The sequence below is a fragment of the Sander lucioperca genome, chromosome 3 (assembly GCF_008315115.2).
Source record: "Sander lucioperca isolate FBNREF2018 chromosome 3, SLUC_FBN_1.2, whole genome shotgun sequence".
NCBI lineage: Eukaryota > Metazoa > Chordata > Actinopteri > Perciformes > Percidae > Sander > Sander lucioperca.
The window spans coordinates 41223805-41247728 of NC_050175.1; the positions used below are offsets into that span (position 1 = coordinate 41223805).

At 39.8% G+C, this 23924-nt stretch overlaps 1 protein-coding gene across 3 annotated transcripts; it reads left to right on the plus strand.

Moving 5' to 3' along the window:
* The first annotated feature begins 2056 nt into the window (after positions 1-2056).
* On the plus strand, positions 2057-23919 carry LOC116043401 (paired amphipathic helix protein Sin3a-like). 3 transcript variants are annotated; one of them, XR_004896969.1, is made up of 22 exons: positions 2058-2281; positions 4927-5143; positions 5611-5793; positions 6767-6873; positions 7028-7367; positions 7472-7723; positions 7859-8011; positions 9102-9257; positions 10587-10673; positions 10822-10940; positions 11474-11699; positions 14824-14940; positions 15162-15400; positions 15522-15705; positions 15853-16441; positions 16594-16763; positions 16980-17153; positions 17268-17360; positions 18143-18237; positions 19995-20019; positions 20587-20794; positions 23445-23679. XR_004896969.1 is itself a non-coding variant. In XM_031290034.2 (21 exons), exons 2-21 carry the CDS (start codon positions 4949-4951, stop codon positions 23661-23663), a joined length of 3906 nt encoding a protein of 1301 aa, XP_031145894.2. In that variant the 5' UTR covers positions 2057-2281; positions 4927-4948; the 3' UTR covers positions 23664-23919. The 3 variants fall into 3 exon arrangements, 2 of the variants coding, with proteins under 2 accessions (XP_031145894.2, XP_035855801.1); XM_031290034.2 differs by lacking the exon at positions 19995-20019 and having other exon boundaries at positions 2057-2281; positions 23445-23919; XM_035999908.1 differs by lacking the exons at positions 20587-20794; positions 23445-23679 and adding an exon at positions 20217-20252.
* The last annotated feature ends 5 nt before the right edge of the window (positions 23920-23924 follow it).

A 23924-nucleotide genomic window follows, 5' to 3' on the forward strand; every position in this document is an offset into this window, starting at 1 on the left:
GCCATTGTCAAATGAGTTACTACAAAGCTAATTACGACTGTCAGCTCCACACAAGTATTTCTCAGTATGGCTATGTTCAGAAGATTGTGGCGTCCGGCTACTTTCGCGCGCAGAAACTCAAGTGAAGATAATTACCTCTTCTGAAGAGTCCATCATGTTTTTTGAATCCTCTGTGTCCTTCTTGGCTACTAGCAACTGCTTGGAGGAGGGGTGGGGGATGTGTGCGCGATCACGGAAGGCTCGTATCATGTGGATGCGCCGACAGTGTTGTTGTCATTACTTAGAATTCCTCATGGGGGAGACAGAAACCACGCACTATAGCTTTAAACACACTGGCATTAAACATGCAAACTGAGTTTTGTTTCATGGATCTGTTTTGTTGCAAAGCTGTACAGGCTGGTGGTCAGTTAGACAACTACTGTATTTCAAGAATTTTAAGAAGTGCTGCAGCACATAGTAAGATGGAGCTAGTCAGAACATAACAAAAAAATCTGGTATTATTGGAGGAAAGAGTATGTAAGCATTTTTTAAACAACACATTTAGTTTTTTAATTTACTTATCAATTGACATTATGACATCAATACTAATGCTCCTACTGATAACAATAATAATGGTCTTTATTATTGAGCACTTTTCAAAAACCAAGTTACAAAGCACTTTACATTATATTGCAAATATAAACAACAATATTAGAAAGCATATTGAACAACATAGGTAACTTGAAGACAATAAAGTAAACCAGATAAATAAATGTAAAACACAATTCATCAAAATAAAAAAATTATAAATGTAAAAACAATAAAAACAAATCTACACTCACCTTGAATATTATTAGGAACACCCTACTGATAGCGTGTTTGAACCCCTTTCGCCTTCAGAACTGCCTTAATTCTTCGTGGCATTGATTCAACAAGGTGCTGGAAGCATTCTCTAGAAATGTTGGCCCATATTGATAGGATAGCATCTTGCAGTTGATGGAGACTTGTGAGATGCACATCCAGGGCACGAAGCTCCCGTTCCACCACATCCCAAAGATGTTCTATTGGGTTGATATCTGGTGACTGTGGGGGCCATTTTAGTACGGTGAACTCATTGTCATGAACTAACAAAAAAACATGAAATTGTGTTATGTGAGCCCCAATGATTTGGAAAACAGTAACTTAATTTTATTAACTAATTTCTAGCCCGTATATGAAACAGCACTGACCTCTCCTGATTTTGTACCTTACTGCAGTCATTTTCAAAGTGCGGTCTGGGGACCCCCGGGGATCCATGGCACTCTGCCAGGGGTCTGTGAAAAGTTTTCAAATTCATTCATTTAAATGATCATGAAAATGTTTTATTGTTTTGTTTTTTATACAAACAGCTTCAACAAAATATTTTCATTTTAAAATCTATAATATTTCATAGATTACAGTCTTATCTAACACATCTATAACTCTTAGAATATGCAAATATGTTGAATATGTGTCTAATATCGTTCTAATTCATTTCTCTTGTGTTGGTCTTTAAAATAACTAATACTATAGAAGTGTAAAAAAAAGGCTATGTCAAACTACTCCAAGGGACATACACGGGGGCCCCAGTATATTTCTCTATCTTGTAAGGGGTCTTTGGTTCAAAAAAGATTGAGAACCTCTGTCTTACTGGACAAAGATGCATGTCTTTTCCAGACCTTTTTCACACATTTACTGCTATGATATGTAAATATACTAGCCCATTCTATAGATCTGTGTGTGTGTGTGTGTGTGTGTGTCACAGGCTTTAAGATCTGGCATGTACTTTAGTACATAATGCATTGCTTTTATAAAGTTATCTCTAGGTGGCATGGAAAATGGCAAATCCATATTTGTCAAAATTAGTATAGACATCCAATTATAATGTAGCAGACGAGCAACATGGAGGTTATGGTGCATAACCCATGGATATATTATATTAAGGCATGACCATAAACTAAACCAGACCCCTTTAACCAAAGACACTGGCCTTTACTGTATTTGTTTTCATTCTGGAGATCTGACCAATCCCAGTTTAGACTGGGAGGAGACTAGCCCGCCTTCATGTTAGACACGCCTCTATGTTCAAGGAACACCGCTTCATACATACACTGTTGTTAGCGACGTAGCCTCTACGGCCAATTTCATTTTTGACATTTCTATTTGAGACCACTTCTCAGAACTTCACTTTTTGTCACGGACAGGTGAATGAACGAATAGCGGTTTACTGGTTGGATCCCGGTACACTGGTGTGTCAAATTGTTGCTGGTGGCAGTCCTGCGAGGTAAGTTAAACTAGTGTTAGCCAAAGAGACCCTGTACTGATGGGGGTTGGTTGTTGTGCTAACGTAGCTTTTAGTTAGCTTCTGTGTAACCTTGCCAAACAGACCAGATAGCGATCGAATGCTCGCTGCTTTCCAGTGATGACTTAATATGTTGGTGTATTTTCGTCTTCCAACAAAACATGTGGGATTTCAGTAGCGGCAACATTAGCTTGCAGCGCCGATAAGTTAGTCAAGCTAGTCTAGGCTAGCAAGCTAAGAGCGGCGACCATGAATTAGCTGACATGCTAACGCTGAGCAGACTGACCTGCTGACAACATGCATTTTTGTTGTTAGTTTCTTCTTGATATATCTTATTGTACTGCCTGTGTTGAGGTTTTAATGAGGCAAACGTTACTGGCGGAGAAGACTGTTTTGTGACAACTAAGTATTTTTCAGTCGAACTTCTCGCACAACTTGGCGTCAATGCGACGTTAACGTTATGTGAAAGCTAATGTTAGCTTGCTAGCCAGCTAGCGTTCTTTCTAACATAACTAGCTATCTAGCATAGTCCAAATTAATGACTGACTGTGACTTTATTTAACTACCCTGGTGTCACGGTAGCCCATATGTTTATAAACTAGCTAAGTAGCCGACGGTGTTGTCGCGCTGTCGGCTGCGATGAAGCGTGTTTTCTTATCGATATCTTCTACCAGCAAGTGTAGCGTCAGTTAGCCAACACGTTCAGCTCATCTGGATGTTTTTACTGAGGACTGTCAGCGGGGACCCGGGAGTGACGGACCGAGATTCGCTTTTTCTTTTCTTAAAAATAGCTTTTCATTTGCACATAGTACAGTTTAGCTTGCTTGCCACATAACTTCGAGCTAGGACGAAAGCCAACGTCAGCCATCAGACAACCAAAAGCGGTCTGCTCACCGAAGAACGGATGGCGTTAAGCTCGGTGTTTGTCAGAGAGGGGGAGGGGATGAGGCAGGGCTTCAGCTAGCGAGCGAGACAGCGCCTACATGCCTGTAAAGTGTCGGCTGACAGCTAAAAAAAAAATAGCTTATTTTGTAGCGCTAGTCGACTAATTTCGCCATATTTTACTGTTTGTCGTATTTGCTTCGCGTTTCGGCAAAGAAAGTGTGGCGCTGGATATGCGACAGACTCGATTACGGCGATTCAAGACCGCGCTCAGCCGCCGTGTTTTCCGAAACTGGTGGTGCAGCAGGGCAGCGAGGCACAATGTCTGTTCTCCGCTCTGACTGACTGCAATGACGTTTTCTTAGGGAACATCAATAAATTACTTTTCTCTATGTACATGTTTAGACTGTGCTTGGAGCCACATAGAAAGAGGCTACATGTTTCTTTTGTTATGCAATCGTCAAATTGATTATTTATATTGACAAATTGGTGTGTATTTTTTGTAAATGTATATATTGATAAATCACAAAACAATTTACCTGACAGTGGATCATAACTTTTTGTATTTTCCAGTTTCATCCGCATGAATAACTAATTATTTTATTTTTGTTTACATAAGTGTATTAATACATTATGTGTATATGCACATCCTGTTTAAATTAAAGTGTATACATTTTGTTACCAGGCTACAACAACTTTAAGTTATTTATAATCATATGCACATATCATATTTTCAGTAAATGTACAAATAGTTCAGATTTTACATCTCCAGTCAAAGTTGTGAGTTCCTTGTCTTGAGGTGTAAACTGGAAAATACTAGTAAAAAGTGTGATGTCTGGACACAAAGGCTTCCAAGGCACTAGATTACAGAATAAGACACATTGAGGGAGAATCAATGGTAGAAATGAATTGTCTGTTAAACATTAGTTTCATTACAGTACTGAAGAAGTAAATAAATTATAGTCTGGCAAATTATATTTGCATTGCACATTATGATTAATGATATTAATCTAATAACTGGTAACTTCCTTGCATCTTATTTATATAACAGGACAAAGAAGCTTTTTTATGCCTTTTATTGAAAGACAGTCCCTAACTGGCTGCCACAGCCATTCTGCTGAACTATGACGGCACGTCTATTCAGGGACACCGTTGGACAATACGTTTTTGTAATAGTTTCCTCTCGGCTTTTGTTTTGATGTAATCAATTTCTCTCTTTGTTTCCCCCTGATTTAAATTTTTTTTGTGATTTGCATTTTGTGGATCTGTTTTTCAATTGTAAACATGTAAAATGTCCATACAGTTGAATCAACACCTTTCTGACACAATCTGCACAAAAACCTAATGTGATACACTTCATAAATTTAGGATTTATTTATCAGAATTCTCTTTTAGATTACAATTAGATTATCAGAGAGTGTGTGCAGCCAAACTAACATGGCATGTCTCTCAAACAACGATGAGGTAACTTGCTAGTAAAGAAAGTTTGGAACGGATTTGATTGTGATACTGGACATCAGTAGACATTTTCTTGATACTTGCCTGAAGTGCTTTACTCTTAAAAAAAAATAAAAATAAAATATTAATTTGTAAATGTATGTCTATCCCTGATTATTTCAGTCTCAGTCTTACTGTTAAAGAAGTATGAGTATAATGCACATTCTTGAAGAAAGCATTGAATAATATTTGTTTAGAGACTGCTTAAAACAGCCTGTGTACTGTCCCTCTGTCTTTGTTTACTTTAGCCCCTTTGAGTATGCATATACAATGAAGAGGCGTGTGGAGGACCAGGAACCAATATTTGCGCCCCAGCAACAGCAAACACGTCGTCCCCCAGTTCAAGGCATTGCAGACAGCTTCCAGCACCGGGCCCTCACCCCGGCCTCTGCTGTGATAGAGGCAGCTGCAGACAACATGCAGCCATCCACAGGCATCCAGTATTCTCTCCCCCAAGGCTACCAGGTATGATGCCATCAATGTATTCGACTTGGACAGTAGCTTCCGGAGCAGGAGTTGGGTCTTAGATTAACTTTTACTAAGTGCCAAATTCTAGTAAAATTTGCCTTTAGTGGATATATGGATGTAAGTCAGAACCCACATTGGCTCAAAGCCTTTTAAAGGATGGAGGACAAAACTTTAAACTTCTGCAGCCTTTGTCTTTCCGGACCATTTTTAACTTCCTCTTACTGTGAGCTGATCTAATGAAAGGTAAACGATCCTGTATGTTTGAATGACTGCCTGTTTAAAGTGGCTCTTCTCAATGCAGCAGCATCTGAACTGAATTTTATTGAAAAGTAGGTGAAGTTTTAAGAAAAGCCCTTTTATTCAGTATAATTGTAATGATATGAACAATGCGTTTTGACATGACATGATTATATTTAAGCTTTATAGATCCTTAAAATCTAATAATTTCTTCCTTTTTGAAAAAGGTGCCTACAATGCCTCAGAACACAAGTGGACACGGACATGGACATAACAATACTGCACCTCATGTTGGTCCCCACGCACACAGCCTGGCAGTTCAGTCCCAGGGCCCTGCATTGGTCCAAGGTCACGTTCATCCACCTGCACCCATGACTTCAACCCAAGGACAGCAGTTTCAGCGACTGAAGGTACCCTTACGTGGACAAATACACACATTTTAAATAGAGATGCGCCGATTACAACTTTCTAGGCCGATTTCCGATTTTTCATTGAGTTTGAGCTGCCGATACCGATTTTAGCCGATTCCGATTCCATATTTTCTAACCACACACAAATATTTATTTTCTCTTTTCTTTAATAGAACATTTTACATTTTGCATAGAACATTTTTTGAACAGATAATCTATCGCTATAAAATAGAACTATATAAATTTCTCCTGGTGTGGGAAATTCACTGTATTTCGCTGTCTTTGTACTCTGCACAATGACAATAAAGTTGAATCTAATCTAATCTAAAAAAAAAAAAAAAAAAAAAAATCACGGTTACCTTGGAACAATCCAGCAAATAGACGGTACCCTAGAGTGCTGTTACCTGAAACAGATGATTTAACGTCACCACTCATTTTACATACAGTTTAGCAACAAAACTAAACGCTGAGTGAACATTACTACGTTTTTCATGTTTGTTTGGAGCGCTATGCATCCCCACTAACCTGGAAAGCGTTTTAAAACAGTAACAGCGTGTCGGAGGAATACACAGTCTTCTGCAGCGGGGCATCAGAGACAGGGACCGTCACCGCAGCGTTTGCTAACGTTAGCTTCTTGTCTCATCTGGGGGCTGATAAACAGTAAATTCATCAAAGTCAGTGTGCCCAACTCTATTTTCCAATAAACTGTAGCTGTGAGTGCGGTTTTCTTGTTCCAGTTGCCTCAGAGGGGAGAGAGAGCGGCTGACCGTTGGCCTGAGATCAGTAGAGCAAACTGCTCTGCAGAGCCGTGTATAACTACGACTTTATGACATTTCATAAACAGCTGATGGAGCGGCGGTGCTTGTGCACGTGCGGTGTTGATGTTGCGCGATGTTTATTATGCGGCGCCCGAGTGCATTTGACCGGCATAAAATCGTTTTTTCATTTTCATTTTTGACTTTTTACTTTGTAGGTTGAAGATGCCTTATCCTATCTGGATCAAGTGAAGCTGCAGTTTGGAAACCAGCCACAAGTTTATAATGATTTCCTTGATATTATGAAAGAGTTCAAGTCACAGAGGTGAGGACTCATTTTATCGGCATCATTTGGAGAAAATCCATAAATAGTATATCGATGTGTCGAGTTTAAGCATGTAACGTGCAGAACAATATCTGTGGGCCCAGTTGACGATGAATCTGATACTAAATTACTGTCACTTGTTCTGTTGTTACAGCATAGACACTCCTGGAGTCATTAACCGTGTGTCCCAGCTCTTCAAGGGCCACCCTGACCTCATTATGGGTTTTAACACGTTCTTGCCACCTGGATATAAAATTGAGGTTCAAACCAACGATCTAGTCAATGTGACCACGCCAGGTCAGATCCACTACATCACCCCTCATGGCATTTCTGTTCAGAACATCCCTATAAGTGGAGCATCCAGCCAACCTGCAAGCCACAACCAGCACCCGAGTCTGCCACAGGCGGGTCCACACACTACCCCCACCACCACCACCACCATTACCCCGCCCACCCCCACCCCCACCCAACCTGCTCCAAAACAAACCAGCAAGGTAGACTATAAGCTTCTATATTGTATAACGTTTGCACACCAACCTGAATGTTTCCTTGGTGAGTGTAATGACATGCTTGTGCTCTTCTCTGCCAATCCCATAAGCCAATTCAGTCTCCAGCCCACACACCCACCAGCCAGCCCAACCCATCCATCCCATCCTACGCCTCGCCGCGCTCACCTTCGGTTCAGTCCCACGCTCCTGTAAGCAGCACGCCGTCCAGTGGGCCACCTCTCCAGAACAACCAGCCTGTGGAGTTCAACCACGCCATAAATTATGTCAACAAGATCAAGAACCGCTTCCAGGGTCAGCCAGACATCTACAAAGCCTTCCTGGAAATCCTTCACACATACCAGGTAAGAAAATACACACCAATAAAAAAAAAAAAAAATATTCAGGCAATGTACAGTATACAGGACTGTTTTTACCCAGTGGGGATACACTCAGCAGTAATCTCACAGCGTCTTTCTTTAAAATTATCCATTTTCCAGAAGGAACAACGAAATGCTAAAGAGGCAGGAAGCAACTACACCCCAGCACTGACTGAGCAGGAGGTCTACACTCAGGTGGCAAGACTCTTCAAGAACCAGGAAGACCTGCTCTCAGAGTTTGGACAGTTCCTGCCAGATGCAAACAGCTCAATGGTAAGTCTCTGTGAACACACTTCTTCAGCGTCGGCCATTATAACTGGACTTCATTAAACTAAAGTGATTTGGTTTTGTAATTGGTCTTGACTGTGGAAACAAAGTCTTTATGTTAAAAAATGGTCAGCCTTTGTAGTAGTGTTAAATTTTAATGGAATATCACAAAAACAACACAAAAATAACCGGCCATCGGACAGTCTGGCGAGGTCAGTGACTCGAGTCTGTTCGGTGTGTTCCGTGCCGTCGTCCGTCGGCCTTCATTTTAACCGACCTGTCTTGCTGGGTTGGAGGGCGGTCAGTCGGATTCAATGACCAATCTGATTGGTGGAGTGCTAACCCGGAAATGACGAGCGGGATGAGCGTGACTAGCGTCTCTCAAAATGTGACGAAAATCTGTTAAACTGACCTTTGTCGATCTGAAATGAAGGCCGATTCAGCAACTGCATGGCCTATTTGTCGCTTAAAATGTTTTCAGAAACACGTTTCTGTGAACTATTTCCGTAAAATATGAGATCGTATTCCAAACGAGCCGCCAGGAGGGTCTGGTTTTGAAATTCCGGAGAAGCCAGACCCACGTGACGCGTCCAATCAGCTGCCGGTTTTCATTTTTTGGGCGACAATACAGAGTAGCGCCTCCTACTGTTATGGAGACGTATTACGTCTCGCGCACGCGCAGAACGTACGCTCAAGTCGGCATCGCTTCGGTGTGTTCCGAGGCACTTTTTTGACCAACTCGCCGGGTTGGTGTGTCAGAGCCCTTAGGGCAACTGGTCTATAATAATTTAAAATCAGTGGTTTTGCTGTTTTTTGGCACTGTTGGTAAGAAAAATGTAAGCAAACTTTCCATGTTTTGGGAATAAAGTAAATAACAGCACATTTGAAACAATTGTCTAAACATCAGAGTCACTTGTTTTCCACATTCATTAAGTACCCTTACTGTCTCTTATTCTGTCAGGACAGGCTTCCCTTTTTTTATTCTTTATTGAGCTTCTATGAAATTGACCGAATTACACACATTTTCTTTGATGTTTCCTGTTCATCTTTTGATACTTCTTTTTGGTGAGATTATGAAGTGTGATGCTCTTTTCAGCTGCTGTGCAAGGCTACACCAGACAGGGCAGAGTCGGTGCGTAATGATCATGGCGGCACAGTAAAGAGACCCTTACTGAACAGCAAACAGAGACTGAGCCAGAATGGCATGCCAATCAGGAGACCTGCTGGAGTGGGAGCCACACCGCCTGTCAAGGTACACACCACTCTACATGCCGACTGTCTGCATATATTCGGCTGTTTGTTTGTTTCTGCTGTATTATAGATCAGAAATGTCAGTATGCTGCAAAGGGAATTTGTCTCCAATTTATATTTGAGGGTAGACTAAATATTAGAAACGCATCACAAACAGTTCAGCAGCATCTTCACCGAACTACAGCCTCCAAAATGACTTGTTGCACCTGTTGGAGTTAGACAACTCACCGTTGTAACAAAAACTAAACATCATAAAGCGTGATTTACACTTCTGTGTAAAATCTACGCCGTGGCTACGTCCGTAGGTAGGGTTGGGCATCGTTTGGATTTTAACGATTCTGATTCCAATTGCGATTCTTCCTCTCAATTCCTATTCTTTGAGGGGTGGAGTTGAAATGGGTCTCATGCTTATTTTCACAAATAAGAGAAAAGTTTTATTTTGATTCAATGGTGGGTTGCAGTTTTACAGCTTTTTCAACGTAAAATAAAGCCCCACTAGAGCGCTGCTTACTGCGCTCCAAGGCTGCAACGCAACAAGCGCCCGGCCGCTACGGAAACCAAAACTTGCGCATATTAAATTGGGAAGCGATGATCGTATTTGAAACCAAATCCGATTCCAATAAAGAAACGATTCTACTGAAATCGTAATTTTTGAAACGATTCCAAGTAGGAATCGTTTCTCGATGCCCAACCCTATCCGTAGGTACGTGGAGACACGGACCATACGCCGTAGCCTGACGTGCACCTCTCGAAAATGTATCAACACGCACGTCGTGTCTTGTCAGCGGTGTATTTCTCCCTTCTCATTTCCGGGTTCTCCTTCTCCATAAACAATATGAAATCAAAGAGAGGGTTAACTTTTCCTGCTACAGATTTCCCACTGTGGTCAGAAAGCACAGGGGAGACACTTTGTTTCTCTCACTATGAGTCTAGAGTCGCTCCGAAGCTAATCGCCGTCTCTCTCACTCTCCCTCGCTCTACCACACACACACACACACACACACACACACACACACACACACACACACACGCTGGCTCGACGCACACCCCAACGCACAAGTATAAACATCAGGCCAGTTACGTAGGCTACGGCGAAAGATGTGTGAGGAGCCTCCGCAGAATCATAAATCACGCTTAATGTAGGCAGGATTTATTGCAGGGCTGTATTATTAGATTATTAGTTTTAGCTACGTTTACCAGATACATTTTTTTAACTGGGTGTGTTTAAATCTACCCAAACGTAATGATAATATTCTCTTGTATTGGAACATTTTAAAACCTGTTTGAGAGCCTGCTGCGCAAGTCATCATTTTGTCCTGTACCCTCACAGAAGAAGCCCAAAATATTGGGGAAGGAGCATGGCATGACTGAAGTCAGCAAACACAGCACCAGCACCGAAACTATGTTCTTTGAGAAGGTCAGTGTTTTTATATTCAGTACCAGTATTGTTTAGTTCAAGTCCTGCAATAACAAGATGACAACCAAAATATTTCTGGAAAAAAAAGTAATCTCAATGGAAAGTTTGTTCATTTATTTTTGTGCCATCACTGAACACACTTTAACAGGTTAAGAAGGCTCTTCGGAGCTCTGAGGCGTACGACAACTTCCTGCGTTGCCTTCACATTTTCAATCAGGAAGTGATCTCTCGTGCTGAGCTGGTCCAGTTAGTCATCCCATTTCTTGGGTGAGTTTAAACATGCACACACACTGTCGTGTATGCTTTATTGCCTCTGTAATTGTACTGTTGTGCATTGTATCTAAATAATAACGCTAAAAATAACAGTTGTAAACAGGCATTCAGTACTGTGGAGATATGAAGTAGAACTATGTCAGTTTTTTTTGTTAGTGTCAGTATTTAAGTATTTTCTGATATAACATCATGCCCCATGTTGCACCTGTTGGAATTAGATTTGATTGGAATATAGTATTGATTTCATATAAGTTAGGGTAAAACTTTGTTTATCCCGAGGGAAATTGTTGTGCAACTGTAATAATACAAAGTGGGAAAGAGTGCACATAAAACAAAATATGAACAATAACATTATAAGGTGCAAGAAACAGATGTACACAGTATCTGTTTCAACATTCATGTACATCACATATACTTATATCACTGAAAAATATCTACTATCAATGTTGCTCAATATCTGTCAACCACCCGGGCCCCAGTCGCACTACTATTTGTTTATCTCACATACGTTTTTGCATGATTGACAGAAAATTCCCGGAGCTTTTTACATGGTTTAAAAACTTCCTGGGCTACCGAGAGTCTAGTCACGGGGAGTCGAGCCATGCAGAGAGTTTACCCAAGGAGCGTGCAACAGAGGGCATCGCCATGGAGATTGACTATGCTTCCTGTAAGAGGCTGGGGTCCAGCTATAGAGCACTGCCGAAAAGCTACCAGCAGCCCAAGTGCACAGGAAGGACGCCGCTGTGCAGAGAGGTGAGTCACTGAAGAAAGCCTGCTTGATAAAGGGTATTTTTCTCATGATAACCTGTTTATTTTCTCCCACAGGGCCACTAGGTAAGATGGTATCAATGTATTTGAGCTTTTGTTCTTGTAGATTTAACATTTACTAGACACCATACAGCTTACAGCTTGATTCAATGGTGGGTTGCAGTTTTACAGCTTTGTGCTTTTAGTGGATAAATGGACAAAAGTTAATAATAAGTAACTTATTTGGCAATTAAACAAAGTATGGATACAACTAAAGATTATTTTCATTTTGGATTAATTTGTTGGTAAATTGTTTGATTGAACATTTAGTCTAAAAACACCAAATGTCCATTACAACTTAATAGAGCTTAAAATGATTTCTTCACACAGTATTTATTATAAGAGTAAAGACAGAACCTCCGACTCTTTGAAGATATGGCAATCTCTTATAAATTTAACTTTATTCATTTTTACATTAATGTTAGGGACTATGACAACAGTGTTATCTGAGTGCATTTCTTGTGTTGTTTGATCTGTTTGTTGGTTGGTTTGTTTTGAGTTTTTATATTTTTTTAGAGCCCGACCGATAAAGGATTTTTTAAGGCCGATATCGATACAAATATTTGGTGATTTAAAAATCCGATATTCCGATATATCGGCCGATATATATATATATATATATATATATATATATATATATATATATATATATATATATATATATATATATATATATATATATATATATATATATAAAAGAAAAAATCCAGAAATGCGTAACAAAACATAAACAGATTTCCGTTTTCAGTTATTTGTGGCCTCACTAAAATAATATGATAATGCAGTTTAAAAATAAACTTTGTTTTATTGTCATAACAGAACAGAGGAACATCAAAATATATTAAAGTTCTGATAAATAAAATGTATAAAAATACAAACTTAAGATATGAAACTAAATGAAAACAAAAACACAATAACAACAAAAAAGTGTTGCCAACAGGGACGTTGTAGAGCGCCCTGTGGTGGAAAACTATGCAACACCAACACTCATAACATGGTTGAAGGGTGTTTCGTCCATTTTTATTTTATTTTTTAAATATTCATTTATCGGCCACTATAAATGCCGATAACGATAGTTTGGAAAATGCCTAATATCGGCCCACCGACATATCAGTCTGGCTCTAATATATATATATATATATATATATATATATATATATATATATATATATATATATATATATATATATATATATATATTAATCCATTCCATATTGATGTTTGACCAGGAGCTGTTCTAGCCGCCATTAGACTGTAAAATGAAGGAGGGAGACGAGAATGTGCTGCCTGGATCATTGATTGGAACATTTACTTGTAAAAAATCTTCTTCCTGCCAACCCTGGCTACCGAAATCTGGTCCCACTGATATGCCTGCGCTTCTCTCTGATTCTCTGAAACAGGCAACACAAACACCGCTGAACGTGACGCTAGTTAACACTATACTAGACAGCAGCTAACGTTAGCCTCCCGCTAGCTAGTAGCTGGATTAAACACGGTTAAAATGCTGACAGCTAACACTAAACGGTGTAAAGTTTGACTGTGTTTTTTACTGTAGAGGATTCAACACATGTAACAATCTGCAGTTGCCGTCGGAAAAACAACACAGACGGTGCGTTCAATGAAACTGGTAAACTACAGCGTCGTGGTGCATTTTAAGTTATTGTAAATGTCCTTTTCCCATCTGGTGGTTGTTTTTGTCGTTCAACAGCAATTTACTATGAAATAAGTTAATGTTATTGTTATACATTATTATTAAATCATTTAATTTTGACCATATGGCCTTAGCAATAAACACGCCGTTCTTTAATGTCACCGACTGTTGTATAGTACCCTTCTTTTTTCTTTTCTTTTTTTACTTTCTTAAAAAGTATCGGTTCAGGCACCGTTAATTATGTATGCGATTAATTTTGATTAATTAATCACAGAGTATGTAATTAATTAGATAAATTTTTTTAATCGATTGACAAACGATTAAAATATTTAATCGCGATTAATCACATTGTCATAGTTAACTCGCAATTAATCGCACATTTTTATCTATTCTAAATGTCCCTAGATTTCTCCTTGTCCCATTATTTTTTTTTTTCTCATTTGAAAAGTGGATCGGCTTGCTTTGTGCAAATGTTTTTATTGAAAACAGCATTGGCATATACTGTACTGTTCAATTACACACTAACATTCTCACTTGGAGAAGTCATTCACAGCAAATAATCTCTCACACAATCTAACGGCTTTGACGAGGGGGCGGAGAATTCGCATCAGCTGTGTGCTTGGCCATCAAGTGGTATTTCAGACTGGACGTGCTGCGATGATAGCTCAGTTCACAACGACAAAACACACAGATCACTTTGGTCTTGTCAATGGATGGAACCATTTGGCAACTTTTTAAAAGTTTTATTATTGGCATCCATTTCGGCGTCTCGCGCTCGCCATCCACTCAAAATGTAAAGTTAGCCTACTGCTCTATGGCCGGCTCGCAAGCCCAAACAAGTGTGTGCGGCATGCCTGTTGTTTTGTTTCCGGTCTAGCTAGATCCAGTGTGGTGTTGTAGTTTTTCTAACGTTACTAGTTGTTGCAACAGGTGAAAAAAAACTACAAAGTTTGCTAGGCCAAAAAGAACGTTAATTTCGCGATTAAAAAAAATGTACGCCATTAAAATGGGTTTGCGTTAACGCCGTTAATAACGCGTTTAACTGATGAGATATATATATATATATATATACCAACAGAAAAGAACCAAACAGAAAAGACATACAAATATATATATGTATGTCTTTTCTGTTTGGTTGTTTTGTGAAGGACTTGAAATATGAGGAATGAGATTTATGTAAGAAATTACTTCACATTATCTTTGAACTTTATTATGTTACAAAGAGGATTGCTGAATTTATATAGGGTGCAGTTCATATTCAGACTGAACTGTGACAGTTTTAATACCTTATTTTCCTGCCTTTCGTGTTTTATTTGATGTTTGTTCCTGCCGTCAATTCGCCAGCTTGGCAAATGGGAGCTTTCACTCGACTGCTTTCCTTAAACAGACGGTTGAAATTAACTGAATGTCTTCTTGCAGGTTCTGAATGACACGTGGGTGTCGTTTCCATCGTGGTCTGAGGATTCTACCTTTGTGAGCTCCAAGAAGACTCAATATGAGGAGCACATTTACAGATGTGAAGATGAGCGCTTTGAGGTGACGAATACTCAGTCTACTCACACTCCAACGTAAAAAACTGTAGTTTTTTTGTTGTTATATTACTTTCTCTCCATGATGCACTTTACTCGGGAGTCAAAAGATCACAGAAAAGCCTTTCAGATATCCATGAAAACCTTGCTGCAGATACCTTCAGCCATAATCTGACATAGCTAAACTCATTTGTCAATAATTTCACTGTGATTGGACCCCCCTTTTAGCTGGATGTCGTGTTGGAAGCCAACCTTGCCACGATACGAGCCCTGGAGGCAGTGCAGCGGAGGCTCTCTCGTATGTCAGCTGAGGAGCAGCTGCGCTTCAAGCTGGACAACACAATGGGCGGCTCCTCAGAGGTCATTCACCGCAAAGCTATCCAAAGGATATATGGAGACAAGGCCCACGACATCATCGACGGGCTCAAGAAGAACCCAGCCGTGTCTGTTCCCATAGTGCTGAAAAGGTTAATGGTCTGATTTGAATTACTTATCTGCCTCTGGTCAGGGCTCGACAGTTGTTCATATTTTATAAGACTTGATTTACGAAAGGTTTGTGCATCACTTTCTTTCTGTCCCCTGTTTCAGATTAAAAATGAAGGAAGAGGAGTGGAGAGAAGCCCAGAGAGGCTTCAACAAAATCTGGCGGGAGCAAAACGAAAAGTATTACCTGAAGTCACTGGACCATCAAGGCATCAACTTCAAGCAGAATGACACCAAAGTGTTGCGTTCAAAGACCTTACTCAACGAAATTGAGATGCTATATGATGACGTAAGTACACATGATCATTGTTTTGATACAGTAATTGAATGTATGTGTTGAAGTTGTAAGTGGGACTTACAGCACGCAGAATGCTACTCGCTAATAAGAGGAACACCTCACAACTTAGCCCCGTCTACTCCCGTCTGTGTCCTGTAGCACCAGGATCGTGCGTCTGAGGAAACTGCCACACCGCCACCGAGCGGCCCACACATCACCCAGTGCTACGAGGACAGCCAAATCATGGAGGACGCTGCCGCCCTCATCATCCACCACGTCAAAAGACAGGTGGGCATCCAGAAAGAAGACAAGTACAAGATCAAGCAGATCATCCACCACTTCATCCCTGACCTGCTGTTCGCACGGCGAGGTGAGCTCTCTGATGTTGAGGAGGAGGAGGAAGAGGAGGAAGAAGAAGAAGACATGGAAATGGATCCAGGTGGCCCCAAGAAGCACAATGGCCTGCCAGGCAGCAGCCCATCAAAGTCCAAGCTCCTCTTCGGCAACACGGCAGCTCAGAAGCTGCGAGGCACCGATGATGCCTATAACATGTTCTTTGTGAACAACTACTGGTATATCTTCCTTCGTCTTCACCACATCCTCTGTTCTCGTTTGCTGCGGATCTACGGGCAAGCCGAGAAGCAGATTGAGGAGGACGCCCGTGAGCGAGAGTGGGAAAGAGAAGTGTTGGGGCTGAAAAGGGAGAAAAATGAAAATCCAGCGATCCAACTGAAGATGAAGGAGCCAAGTAAGTTAGAAGACCAGTGGTTTAAGTTAATGTTGAAGCTTTTGTATTATTGCAAATCCTCCCTTCCATTGATTTTGATTCCTCTACACAACCATGGTGTACCACACTCCATCATTTCTCACCATATAACTTAACACATTTTCTACCTGCAGTGGATGTCGATGTAGAGGATTATTACTCAGTGTTTCTGGAAATGGTGCGCAACCTTTTGGATGGAAACATGGAGCCGATTCAATACGAGGACTCACTGAGGGAAATGTTTACTATCCATGCCTACATTGCCTTCACCATGGACAAACTCATCCAGAGCATCGTCCGGCAGGTCAGCACATTTTAAGATTATATCATTTTGATTTATGTTGCACAAGAACCCTCTAGCTAACTTTTTAACTGAATGCTGTTCAGTTCAAATTCAAACATGATTTAACTGTGCAAATGATGATAACCTCTGCGCTGATGGGGTTTGATCATAACAAGCTAATTTGTTTTTTGCATTTGCGGACACAACTGTTGCATACTAAACCTGTTGCTTTCACAGCTCCAGCACCTTGTCACTGATGATGTATGCACGCGTGTGACGGACATGTACCTGAGCGAAAGTGCCAATAAAGCCACGGGGGGCCTGCTGTCCACGCAGACATCCAGGGCCACAGCAGAGGGGACCTACCAGCGCAAAGCGGAGCAGCTTATGTCGGATGAGAACTGCTTCAAGGTAACGCAAGCCCACAGAGCGATGATGATGATGATGATGATGATATCGTACGTCAGTCTCAGCTACTTTGAGCACTTTGTTTATAGACATTTCCTCTGATTGTGTTTTGTTTAGTTGATGTTCGTAAAGAGCCGAGGATCTGTCAGTCTGGCCATGGAGCTGCTGGACACAGAAGAGGAGAACTCTGATGAGCCAGCGGAGGCAGAGGTACGACCCAATCAATATTCAAGTACAGTTCATACACCAAGTCGTCAGTTTATTAGATGTTATCTAGTACAGCCTTGCTATTAATATTTATTTATTTTAGGCCAAAGTTAATGGTGGTGTTGAATTGTTTTGCATTATATCGTAACACGTTTCTAATATTTTGACCTCCAAAAATAGACGTCAATGGGTATTGATGCTGAAAGGATTAGTCCCTTAACTTAATAAGCAGAAAACAAATCACCAAACATGTTGATGGGCGATTAAAAATGTAAGTCGAACAATGCACGATCAGCTGGAATATTTGCAAATGTGAGAAGAATGTGCTGCTTCACTGTGTTTTATATGATTGTAAATTGATTATTTTTTGGACCGTTAGTCTGTCACCTCTATATTCGGACATTTTATACACCAAAAATCCAAAACCAAAATACATCATTTAAAAATAATTAAAATAATTGTTAGAAATAGCAATAAAAACCTTGGGTGTATGATACCTGTGTTTTCAGGACAACTTATTGACACATAAATTAAAAAAAAAAAAAAAAATCCAATATACTGACTTTTATTTTATTTCTTTTTTTTACATAGATGCTTAACATAAACAGACATTTTTGATAATGAACCATAAATAATAGTTTTTCAAAGAGTCGTGACCAAGATGTATACTGACCGGAATATTACAGTCTAGTGTAATGGCTACACTGTTTTTGAACCGCATTAATCATATCTCACTGCAGTTTGATGTTCCTTATTGACCCATATGTCTATACTCTACTCCACAGAGGTGGTCAGACTACGTGGGTAGATACCTGAATTCAGATTCTGCATCCCCAGAGCTGCGTGAGCATCTGTCCCAGAAGCCGGTGTTCCTCCCCAGGTGAGGCCCCAGCCATGTGTCCCTCTTGTCTGCATACTTTCTGTCCTGAGGCTCTAGTCAGCTAAGCAGCCACTCCACTGTTGACAAGCCAAACCAGCTGCCAAATACAACTCATTCAGAGATAGAAACAGTGGCACTTCTGCGCAAGCCTGACTTAGGAAGCTCTTTCTAATCACAAAAGACCTCTGCCTATTTTTTTTTAGTAACAGACAAACGACAAGGGTTTGAGAAGGGTCATTAAAAAGAGTAACTCCATAGTTCCAGTGAAGTGCTTGCAGTGCCTGAATGCCCTCCTGTTTGTAAAGAATCTCATTGGCTGTGAACGTGACTTTTTCAGTTTTGACTGACCTCTGCCTCACATGGAAGATTGCACTTTACATGGCCGTCTTTTAAAAGAAATTGAATTTATTTATTCATTGATTCAGTTCCTTTTTTAATGGGAATTTTATTTATTAATAGTAAAGGTTTTTTAAAATGGTTTTGGCTTGATCGTGGGTTTCGGAAATTCCACCTTAGCTGACAACTAAAAGGAATCATGGGTTTGATCATTCACATTGTACTGAATTTAAATGACGATTTCCATTGTGTAACATAAAAACAAAAAGTCATTGAATGCACAAACTGAAAGCAAAACAAATGGGTTCCAGCTTTTTTTTTTTTTCTTTCTTTTTTTTTACATTTTAATTTCATTTTTGGACGATGTCTTTGACCTGAGTTGGAGAGACGGAAGCTGTTGTGTTGGACCTGAGAGACTTTGTCAAGAGAGGACAGTGAAGTCATGGTTTCCTTTTCTACCATATCATGCCCTTTGTTTGTGATTGTATTCAGATCAAAAGGTCCTGTATTTGACTTAGTCACTGTTTGCAACTGTAAATGTTCAAATGTCCATTTGTTTAAGTCTGTTATACTATAGTGTTATGTTTGTAATAAATTTCAGTGGAAACAGTGCACTCCCGTTGCAACTTTTTGTTGTGGGTGAGGTTTTTTTTTTTTTTCCACTGGTTTGACAGAAATTAGTACTTATAAGTTTTTAAAAACTCTGGTCAAGCACATTATCTGCAACACTTGTACAGAGGAGTAGTGTTTGTAAATAAAATGATTGTCTAAATTGTATGGTCATGTTGGTGTATTTCTTTCCTGACACCTGAGAGCTGTGCATGTTCAGGCGTGGTTGTGTCTGCACTGTCTTAAAGCTCCAGATGAGTGTTGCACATAACGCCTGTCTGTCATTGCTTTTTGGTGCTTTTTCAGTTTATTGTTTCTTTGAGATGGCTGTCCATTACCATAAACATTTCAAAAGGCTTTTTAAAACACACAAAAAAATATTGCTCTTAGTTTGAATCTTATTTAACCCATTGCATAAATCGGGTACCTGACTATGATTTATCAGTGGGCTCACCCACATCTTGTCCCTTCTTATTTTTTTCTCCATCAAATCTATGAGAGATCAGCAGCACACCAGGTCAAAAGACTTCCTTCACAAAATTTGTTAATAGCAGTAAAAAAAAAAAAAAAAAATATTCCAGCAGTTTCTTTGCCAGTTGTGTTGGGTCTTCATCTCATGATCATAACACTCTGTACATTGTTGGTGAAAGTATGTGCACATCAAAGTATCCTTAGCTCATATTTTGGATCCGTATCCTATCGGGCAGCAATTTTCTAGTGTTTGTTTCTAACAGTTTTTACTTGAAATTGGCCTCACTGTCATGTCTTTTTAAGTGGAGCTCTGAATGCAAAAATATGCTTCATGGTTTCAGTCCCCGCTCACCTGTACCCTCAGTGGTAAGTACACATTTAAAACTTTCATTCAGGTGGGGTAAATAATTGCATTTTTTTTTTATTACCTGCACAAAATCAGGATCAGTTTCCACTTAAAATAAATATTTGTTTGCCAAGCATATTTAGATCTGAACTGTGGCTGTGCAACGGAAGTGCACTGTACAGAAACATTACGACTGCTGCCTCTGCTGCTCTTATAGATCCACATTTCCCTCGAATGATTTGACTCCCTATCTAATTCGGTTACTGGGTGAGTTGCAATGCATGGGTTTAAAAAATAATTGTTTAAAGGGACAGTCCTCTCAAATTTGACTTTACTGTTCTCAAATTTGCTTAATGTCCTGTATTGTGCCTGAACACATCTCATAGGCTTTATAATTGCACATTGCATACTGTCAAAACCTAAAATTGTGCCATGTGTAACACTCTTAAGTTAATAAAACCGTTTTACATTTGTGCGAACTTTCCCTGTAAACGTGATGCACCCTTTTGATGTGTGGAGTAATCAAAAGACCTTCTCTGGGATCAGTCAGTGTTATTCATGGTTGTCGTTCTTTTTTTGGCCTTCAGGAATTTGAGACGGATAAGGAAGTGCCAGAGAGGATGGGAGCAACTGCAGCAGGAGAGAATGAACAAGGTCCCCTCGGACAAGTCGCAGGACGGCACTAGTGAGCTAAAGATGGAGTGCATGTTCAAGCTCAACTCCTACAAGATGGTCTACGTCTGCAAGTCAGAAGACTATATGTACAGGCACACAGCACTCACACGAGCTCATCAGGTAAGCACACAAAATAGTAGTTGTATACTCACCACCATTGATTTAGTCTACTAATTTATTATTAATAGATATAGGGCTGTACCGAATAGTTTGAAGCTTGATTCATGTTTTTGCACGTCTATTTATTCTGTTTAAACCCGGTATTTCTGCACAGTTGCAGATAAAGATTAGGCTACACTAATATTCTGAGTATTATACTATTTGTGGAATTAGATTCCAGTGGTGGCTGCATAGGATTGTTTCCAGCTCGAGTGATTTAAACAATTCCAATAACTCCAGTGCGTTGTTTCTGTATTATTTCATTATTATTGTATGCCCTTATCGGATTAGCCTGCTGCTTGTGTGTTTATGTTCACAAATCTGACGAGTTGTGATTTAATGAAATGTCATAAAATATGACGACAGACATTCAATGCTTGAATCAAAAACCTCGATAGAAGCTTTGAATGTAAAAAACCAAACATTCAGTACAGCCCTAAATAGGTATAGGTTATATATAAGTAATGTCAGAATCTAAATATTCAAATGTGTGTCATCATCAGTGTTGGACAAGTTACTTCCAAAATGTAATACATTATAGATTACTAGTTACTGTCATTTGAGAGTAATTAGTTATATTACAATATTACTGTCTGTGTATTGTAATGCTTTACACTACTTTTGCATTACTTTTGAGTTACTTTCACCAAAATAACAGCGGAAGTATGGCTTGGCAGCTAGCTTGTGAATTTCACTACCGGATCAATAAAGTCTCCTCTTTATTCACTTTAATACATCATAGATTATTCATAATATTTTGTATAATTAATATGAATAACGACAGTGTTGTTGTGTGTCATAACTTAGAGTTCCTCATGGGGGCGACAGAAACTACACACTGTAGCTTTAAAGATTACATATTGTTAATGAGGTGTAAGAGCAAGCAGAACATATAATATGTTGTTCTATTGGGATTTGTGAGAAAAACATGTATTCATTATTAACAATTGAATTTACAAGGTTAAAAAGCTGGAACAGTAGAGCCAACTGCAACTTGCACAACCGTGCAACAGCAGAAAACTCCACCTGTTTTTACACAGAAGACAATCAGCAATACATAAATAATAATGAACACGGTTATTCCCAGTACTGGCGTTATATTTTTGCAACTGTTTATCTTTGTCTTTAACCAAAAACACAGGATCAGTTGTCCTTAAAAATCTGTCCTACAGGTGCATCATAATATTGGATTTTGGCAGAGATATCTGCAGTTATAATATTTTCGATTTTTTTAGCCATAATTACAAAAGTAAATTGATTCCAAAACCCAAGGTAATGCTCACAGAAGTAATATAACTGTAATGTCAAATTGAAACCTGCTAAATTATGTCTTTGGGTGTATTATCAAGTTGGAAGATTTTTCCAGCATTTGTGGTTGCTCTAATATTAACTATTCCTTACAAATTATTATAACTCTTCAGGTAGTGGATTGTTGTTTCAGTTTGTCCCACTTTTAATCATTCTTTAAAAAAAAAATGTATGTATAAAATTATCAAGTTTTAACAGACTAGAAAACCTTTGTCACATTTCATACTTCATTATATCGGTTTGTATGCTGTATTCTTAAAGCTAATATCTAAAGCTAATATAGCTAACAAGAACCATTCAGCATTTATCCTGTGGTGAAACAATGCCTCCTAGTTAATGTGGATGTATCGGAAGTCACCTCAGTAGCCACCAGATGTCGCCTAGTCTACATCCATGACCTATGTCCTTATTTACGGCCGGATTCCCGTTACCTAACGCTTCCTTTGCGATGGAATTTTAAACTCCGGTGGATTTCTGAGGACTATGGTTGACTGCTCCTCAGATCTCTGCAGGGTAAATCCAGACAGCTAGCTAGACTATCTGTCCAATCTGAGATTTCTGTTGCACCGCTAAAACAACTTTTGAACGTACACACGTTCCAGCAAAACAAGTTCCTTCCCGAGGCTATTTTGCAGCGGCACCGGGGCTCCGTGCAGCGTTTAGTGCCGCCCAATATGATTGTGATTGGTTTAAAGAAATACCAATAAACCAGAGTACGTTTCTCTCCCATCCCGGATTGCTTGATTGACAGTTTTCCACTCGCAGATCAGTCTGGCATCTTGAGACAGAGAAAATTTGGAGCCGTTCGCCAAACAACCGACCAATCAGCGTTGGTTTTGAGGCGGCTTCCACGGATGAGATGAGCGTGTTTTATCCAAATTAGAAATTAGTCTATCACCAACATAGGTGGTGATAGACAGATGGTTTATCCAATCAGCTAATCAGTATTTTCGCCCCTTCCCAAAAGTTCTCCAACGGAAAGTTCCCAGATGGATATGCCGAGCAAATGCTAAGCAATCCATCTGGCGGAGTTAGGTTAGGATTGCTGTGGGGACTAGCCAGACCCTCCTCCGCAGCGCTTGTGGAGGAAGGTCTGGCAAAGTGAGACTAGATGTCACCTAAAGAAGGGCCATCACATTCAAAAGACACATGTTGCAGCAGGATACAGTCCAGTGGATAGATGCATTTTGTTGTGAATGTTATACTACCTGTGTAAATGAGAGAAGTCTTTAAAGATAAGTTTCTGTGACTTTCTGTGAATCCCAGTAGCTGAGCTGTGTTGTTCTGCTTGACGTCTTTTCAGTCCCAAGAGCGAGTCAACACACGCCTGCACAGACGCTTTCATGCCTGGCTGGACACATGGGCCAAAGAGCACGTGACCAGCGACATGGCTGCCGACAACCGCAAGTGGCTGATGGGAGAAAGACGAGAAGGCCTATTGCCCTGCACCACCAGTTGCGACCCTGAGGTCCTCCATTATATCAACGTTAACAAGTACCGGGTGAAGTACAGAACACTGTAGTCTCCCTTTTATTGAAAGATAAACTGTGGCAGTGACTGTCTTCACACAACAAACTGCCAGTGATGACTTTATATTCACAGTAGCTTCATACCGATTCCTACAACCTGCTGTTAACTGGATTCCGTTGCCAAAACATTTGTGTCAGAACTGATTCAGGAACTTTGTCCAAACTTTCAAGCTTATGCTGCAAATTCTGCAACGTATATGAAATAGAAGTAGAATAGTTTTGCAGGTGTCACTATATGAAGAAAAAAAACCCTG

Coding starts and splice junctions, on each gene's coding strand:
- LOC116043401 (XM_031290034.2), top strand. CDS start 4,949: ATGAAGAGGCGTGTGGAGGACCAGGAACCAATATTTGCGCCCCAGCAA. Junction 10,941..11,473: donor TTAGTCATCCCATTTCTTGG/GTGAGTTTAAAC, acceptor CATGATTGACAG/AAAATTCCCGGAGCTTTTTA. Junction 15,706..15,852: donor TTGAGATGCTATATGATGAC/GTAAGTACACAT, acceptor TGTGTCCTGTAG/CACCAGGATCGTGCGTCTGA.